The following is a 6,653-nucleotide window of genomic DNA, read 5'->3' as shown; positions in this document are numbered from 1 at the left end:
AATAATCTGAGCAAACTTTTTAAAGATCAAATAAATAAACTGAACTTTGGTGCGAATAGACTAAATGATTTAACACACGTATCACAATAACAGTAATTATAATGTTTCAGTCCGTTATGATTACTTAAATAGACTCTCCCAATTAACGAACCAGGGGTTGCCAAAAAAGGCGCAACATTTTTTGGTGCAAGAAACCCGGGATAAGTGGACTTTAGATACGTGGTGGTTAGTAAAAAATTCAATGTGCGCGTGAAACAAAGAAAAATAAAAATTAAGTTAGTGGACCTAAACAAAAGAGCCAAAATGACCGACGTAAATCGGCAAAAAGCCAAACGCGTGGCGATTCGAAATAGTTTACAACGCGCAATGGATATAATTAAAGTCCAACTGGACGAAGAGGAACCGGACGAGGACGAACTATTAGATCAGTACGCGCAAATCGTGGCTAGAGAGAAGAAACTCGGTCTGTTAAATACATCTATAGCCGATTTAATCACGGACTCGGATGAACTTGATGCGGAAATTAACGAGGCAGAAACGTGGACGGATCAAACAACGCTATGGAAGGACCGCGCCAAACGACGGGTCGAAAGAATGGAGAAGGACCGGTACCATGCGGGAACCGGAATCATCGCGGCAACAAGCGGCACCGGATTACCTACGCCGTCGCCAACTCCGAGTGGTCACACGGGAACGTCGATGAACTTCGTACCGTCGGTCAAGCTACCGCAACTCCAGATTCAAAAATTCAGCGAAGGTGTGGAACAATGGTTTCGTTTCTGGGGCCAATTTGAAAGCGCCGTACACAACAATGCCAACCTTACTAATGCAGATAAGTTAAATTATTTAAAAAGTTATTTGGAAGGTGAAGGCGCGGAAACTATTGGTGGAATTACCTTGACGGATGAAAATTATGTACTAGCAGTTAATCAGTTAAAGAAACGCTACGGGCGTAAAGATCGTTTACTTAGTATAAGGTTAAAGAATTTTCGTGAATTAATATCGGTTCAAAGATCAGATGATGTAAAAGGATTAAGGCGGTTGCACGACGCGGCGCAAATTGAAGTTAGGAGCTTACAATCATTGGGAATTTTAACGAGGGATTCTGGAGAGTTGTTCGCCCATATGTTAGCTGGTTTTATGCCAAAAGAAATAATTGAGAGCTTTTGTAGAGAAAAGGAGAAAAGTAGGGATGTTAATAATCTAGAAGAAATTAACGATTGGAATCTTGAGGATTTACTAAATTTTCTACGCGTGGAAATTGAAATTAAGGAAAGGGCATTATCAGTTGCTAGGTCTGTGGTTCCGACAAAAATAAACAATAGCACTTCGAGCCAGTGGGATAAAAATAAAGAAAAACCAAATTTAAATTCTTGGGTTAGGCCTAGACCAATGCCATCTGCGGCAGTTTTGAATGCGGGGGTGGAGCCATTTAAAAGAGCGTGTCCCTTTTGCGAAAGACCACATCCATATTACGAGTGTAATCAAGTTAGTGTCAATGAGAGAAAGACAATAGCGTTAAGAAAAGGATTATGTTTTTTATGCTTAAATTCAGGGCATTCGGCGCAAAGATGCTTAGGTAGAATTAAACAATGTAGAAAGTGTGGGCGGGCCCATCATCAGATTTTGTGCGTGTATAGGGTAGATAGCAATACTGAGCCTAAAAGACCGTTCTCGCAAGGGGGCAATAACAATAGTAACAATGTGCAGGTAGCTAGTTGTAACGTGGCCGCAGCGAGCGTAGATCAGGGGTCAGAAATCTTGTTGCAAACCGCGCGGGCAGCCATTATGGGTCCGAGTGGGGAAATTGGTAGAGCGCGCTGTTTGTTGGATGGGGGAAGCCATCGCTGTTTCGTCAAAGAAAGTTTATCACGTGAATTAAATTTAGAGCAGGTGGGGGAAGAGTCCCTTAGAATTCATCCCTTTGGACGGGAAGACCCCATAGTGAGCGTGAAAAGAAAAGTAAAAATAGTGCTGAAAAATATTCATAACAATGAACAGGTGGAAATCGAGGCGTTAGAAACCCCCGAAATCACGGGAGCAGCTTTAACAATACCTGGGGAAAACATAGCGCAAGAAATGAGGCAGCGAGGATTACAGCTAGCGGATGAGCAAGAAAGTAATAGTAATGGGGCAAACAAGAATATTGACATACTCATAGGATCAGATTACTTTTGGAAAGTGGCAAAAGCCACACCCCTTCAGCGTTTAGGAGAGGCCTTGGTAGCGATTGATACCAAGTTAGGGTGGACATTGCAAGGTCCCACACAGGTTAGAGGGTCGACAATAGGAGCAAATACAATAGCGGTCATGAAAGTGTCAGTTTATGAGCCAAATAAAGAGGAGAATCTGATGGAGACCGTTAGTGCGTTCTGGAATTTAGAACATATAGGGATAAGGGACAAAGGTGGAAATGAGACTAATGAGGAAAATAAAACCTTGGGAAAATTTGAGGAAACAATTAAATTGCTGGATGGGCGTTATTCAGTTAACCTACCTTGGAAGGATAACGTCAAAGATTTAGGGGATAATTTTGGGGAAGCGAAGAGAAGAACCTTAAACTTATTGCGCAAGTTAAGAGCGAATCCCACCGAATTTCATGCCTATAATGATATAATAGAGGGACAGTTAAAAACAGGTATTTTAGAGCATGCGCCATTAACTAACCCCCCTAGTGGTCCCGTGTATTATCTCCCGCACCGAGGTGTGTTTAGAAAAGAAAGTTTGACAACAAAAACTAGAGTAGTGTGCGACGCGTCATCCCATGTTAAAAATGCGCTTTCCCTTAACGAATGCGTCGAATCAGGCCCCAATCTCCTACCCGAGCTTTTTAAAATTCTAATTAGGTTTAGAGAAAATAAGATTGCGGTGTCTGGCGACATAGAGAAAGCTTTTCACCAGATAAGCGTAGCAGAGTGCGATAGGGATGCGCTGAGATTCATTTGGGTAGCGGGTATAACAAGCCCTGATAATGAAAGACTAGTAACCTTAAGATTTGCAAGAGTACCATTTGGGGTTACGGCAAGTCCGTTCCTATTGGCCGCTACTATCAAACACCATGTGAAAAAATACGCGGCAGAATATACAAACACGTGCAAAGTCCTCTCGGAAGAATTATATGTGGACGATCTAATATCAGGTGAGGATGGTGTGAAAAAGGCGGATATTTTAATCCAAGAAAGTAGTAAAATCCTGATGGAGGGTGGAATGAGGTTAAGGAAATGGAGGAGCAACTCCAAATATATAAGAGAAAAATGGGGTGGTCAAACAGAAGGTGGTCAGAGCTTACCTAACCCAGGTCCATTAAAAGTATTGGGATTAATGTGGGATGAAACGAAAGATTTACTATTGTTTGAAGTCGAACCATTATTAGAATTTCTTCTAAACAAAGCTAACACAAAACGATGGGTTTTAAGGGCAGTGGCCCGAATCTTTGATCCCTTAGGTATTTTAGCCCCCTTCACGATTTTAGCTAAGATACTATTCCAAGATATTTGGCAATGGCAACAGAATAAAGAAAACAAACCTAAATCTAGCAAAATAGAATGGGACGAACAGCTGCCCGAGAGTATTGGGGAAAGGTTTAACAATTGGTGCGAACAGTTACCAAATTTAAATAGAATTAAAGTACCAAGGTACTATTTTCAAAATTTGCTAGAAGAGAAGCCCATGTCAGTAGAGCTGCATGGCTTCGTAGATGCCAGTACTCGTGCATATGCCTGCGTCTTTTATTTAAGAAATTTGTTTAAAAATGGATTAATTACAACTGTACTGGTTAGCTCTAAGGCTAGGGTTTCGCCCATTGGTTTAAAGACCATAACATTACCCCGATTAGAATTAATGAGCGCGCTACTGGGCGCAAGACTAGGAAATGAGCTCCTAGAAACTTTGAAAACAAAACCTGAAAAAATGGTCATGTGGGGAGACTCCACTATCGCTTTAAATTGGATCTATGGGTGCGCGGATAAGTGGAAGCCCTTCGTTAAAAATCGCGTGCAAGAAATTCAAAAGTTAACAAACAAGGACTGTTGGAAACATTGTTCCGGTAAAATAAATCCGGCCGATTTACCCACGCGCGGTCTAACTCTCGCGAAATTAGCCGATAATGAAACCTGGTGGCACGGGCCACAGTTTTTAAGAGAACCCGAACTTTCCGCGCTAAATTTTAAACCGAGCGAAGAAATCCCAGAAGAAATCGCGGAAGAATTACGGGCAACACCAATAGAAGTAGCGGCAAATATAAACCTAGTAAAGCCCTTGGAACCTTTGCTAGCATTAGAAAATTATACTGAGCTAAAACCCGTGCTTCGTCTAACCGCCTGGATTAGACGATTTGTGCATAATTCCAAGCCAAAGAGCACCAAGAGAAGCGGACCCTTAAAAACAGTAGAGCTAGAGGAGGCCGAGAGGTTTTGGATAGCCAAGGCCCAAGGTGAATGTTACGGAGAAGAAATGAGAAACTTAGAAGCCGGGAAGCCAGTCCCTCGAGCATCAAAAATTCTGTCGCTGAGCCCCCAAATAGATGCCAATGGGCTTCTAAGAGTAGGCGGAAGATTAGACGCCGCAAAAATGACGTACCAAGAAAAACATCCGTACATTCTGGCCGCCAACCAAAGGTTAACCCATCTGATGGTCGTGTCCATCCATTTAAGATTACAACATGCCGGGGTTAACGATATTCAAGTCGAATTAAGAGAAACTACGTGGGTCCCGAAAGGAAGACAACTCATTAAGAAAATTGTAGCTTCGTGTCCTCGGTGCAAAGTCTTCAAAGCAAAGCCAGCCATGGCCGTAATGGCACCCTTACCGGGAATTAGAATAAATGCAGCACCGCCCTTTGAAGTCTGTGGTATTGACCACGCCGGACCGCTTTACACTAAAAACAATGAAAAATGCTATATAGCGCTGTATACATGCGCAGTGACGCGCGCGGTGCATTTAGAACTTGTATCCAGTTTAAGTACGGAGAGTTTTCTAATGTCGTTTAGAAGGTTCATAGCCCGTAGAGGAATAGTGCGGATCATAATGAGTGATAACGCGGCGACATTTAAGCGCGCAGATGCAGATCTGCAAATTTTGTTAGAGCATATGAGGAACCCAGAGGTTCTGAATTATTTCGGAGCTTTAAAGATTACCTGGAAGTACATAGCCGAAAGAGGAGCATGGTGGGGAGGCTTCTGGGAGCGACTGGTGAGGTCAGTCAAAGGCGCTCTCAGAAAAGTGCTCGGTAAAGCCCACCTCAAATATGAGGAACTTGAAACCATTTTAATAGAAATCGAGGCGACCATTAACTCTCGACCTTTGACGTTCGTACACGAGAATCCAGGGGAACCGTGCCCCCTAACTCCAGCGCACTTTCTCGTGGGTAAACGGTTAACCGCGTTGCCGTCCCAAATATATTCATCTAGTGAAATGCCCCCCTCAGATAAACGCGAATTAATTAAGAGACTTAAATACCGCCAAACCCTTCTTGATAGGTTTTGGGTGAGATGGAAGCACGACTACTTGCTTGAATTAAGGTCTGCCCATCATAAAATATCTAATGGAGTACCCACGCGTGAATTAAAAATTGATGACGTTGTGCTTATAGAAGACTCTAAACAGCCTAGAGCTATGTGGAAATTAGCAATCGTAGTTGAACTAACGAAAGGTAGAGACGGTGTCGTCCGTTCTTGCCTAGTGAGGTTACCAAACGGGAACCGTTTAAGGCGTCCAGTACAGTTGCTGTATAATTTAGAAATATGAATTTAATTGTTTTTGTTGTTTAATTGTAAACCCATTTTGAACCCTTACGGTTCAAGGTGGGGAGTGTAAAATATTTTGTCAAAATTTTCTTAATTCATTCATTAGTAGTAGTATTATTGTCATTTAGTTGATTAACGTTTTTTATATTTTTTATTGTTATTATTATTTTATTGTGCCTGTTCTAAAATTCGAGAAAATTAAGTTGTTTGTGTAAAATTTGGAAAATTTGTTATTCATGTATTTTTAAAAATGTTTTCGTGCTAAAAGATATTTTTGAGGGTAAAAAATAGTTCAAAAATAGAGCACCCTGCTGGGGGTACAAAGAGTGAAAAAAGTAAACCAGAAGCAAACTGTAAAAACCCTTTACGTAGGTAAAGATTGAAAAGAAAGTTGAGGCAGGTGAACGGCCCTGCTAGTGGAAAATCACCAGTAAAGCGAAATAGTTTTTAAGAATAGCCAAAAGGGCACTGAGCTGGGGGGGGGCGTGTGGGCCCCCTTAAAAATAAGAGAAAGTAAAAACGTTTTTTGAGCAAAATGAGAAGTTAGAAGTCAGTCACTGTTTAGAGCGTGGTACCAGAAAGAACTCGAGAAAAGAATAACTGTGGGGTCCTCGAGAAAAATAAAATAGAGCGAGCAAACCTAAAGAGGTAAATAAAAATGTTTTAAGGAATTTTTCTGTGCGGGCGGGTTTAAAAACCCAAATTAATAACTAAGGAACTGAGCGGAATTAAGAAATAAATTAAGAACTTTTCTGTGCGGGCGGGTTTAAAAACCCAAATTAACCAATTAATAGAACTTTTCGAGCGAGCGGTTTTTATACCAAAATTAAATTAAACTTTTTTGTGCGGGCTTTTGTTTTAATAATCTGAGCAAACTTTTTAAAGATCAAATAAATAAACTGAACTTTG

At 41.3% G+C, this 6,653-nt stretch overlaps 1 protein-coding gene across 1 annotated transcript; it reads left to right on the top strand.

Annotated features, from left to right (window-relative positions):
- The first annotated feature begins 303 nt into the window (after positions 1 to 303).
- LOC149717792 (uncharacterized) lies at positions 304 to 5,745 on the top strand. The gene has a single exon (XM_089834726.1). It carries the CDS (start codon positions 304 to 306, stop codon positions 5,743 to 5,745), a length of 5,442 nt encoding a protein of 1,813 aa, XP_089690852.1.
- Positions 5,746 to 6,653: the final 908 nt, after the last annotated feature.

The sequence above is a fragment of the Phalangium opilio genome, unplaced genomic scaffold, assembly GCF_054372755.1.
Source record: "Phalangium opilio isolate 3A_F unplaced genomic scaffold, DU_Popi_V2 ptg000003l_1, whole genome shotgun sequence".
NCBI classification, from domain to species: domain Eukaryota; kingdom Metazoa; phylum Arthropoda; class Arachnida; order Opiliones; family Phalangiidae; genus Phalangium; species Phalangium opilio.
Note: the sequence above shows the minus strand (reverse complement) of the source record. Positions and strands in the feature narration are given on the sequence as shown.

Bases quoted from the DNA above. Each gene is read 5' to 3' on its own strand.
- LOC149717792 (XM_089834726.1), top strand. From the start codon at position 304: ATGACCGACGTAAATCGGCAAAAAGCCAAACGCGTGGCGATTCGAAAT.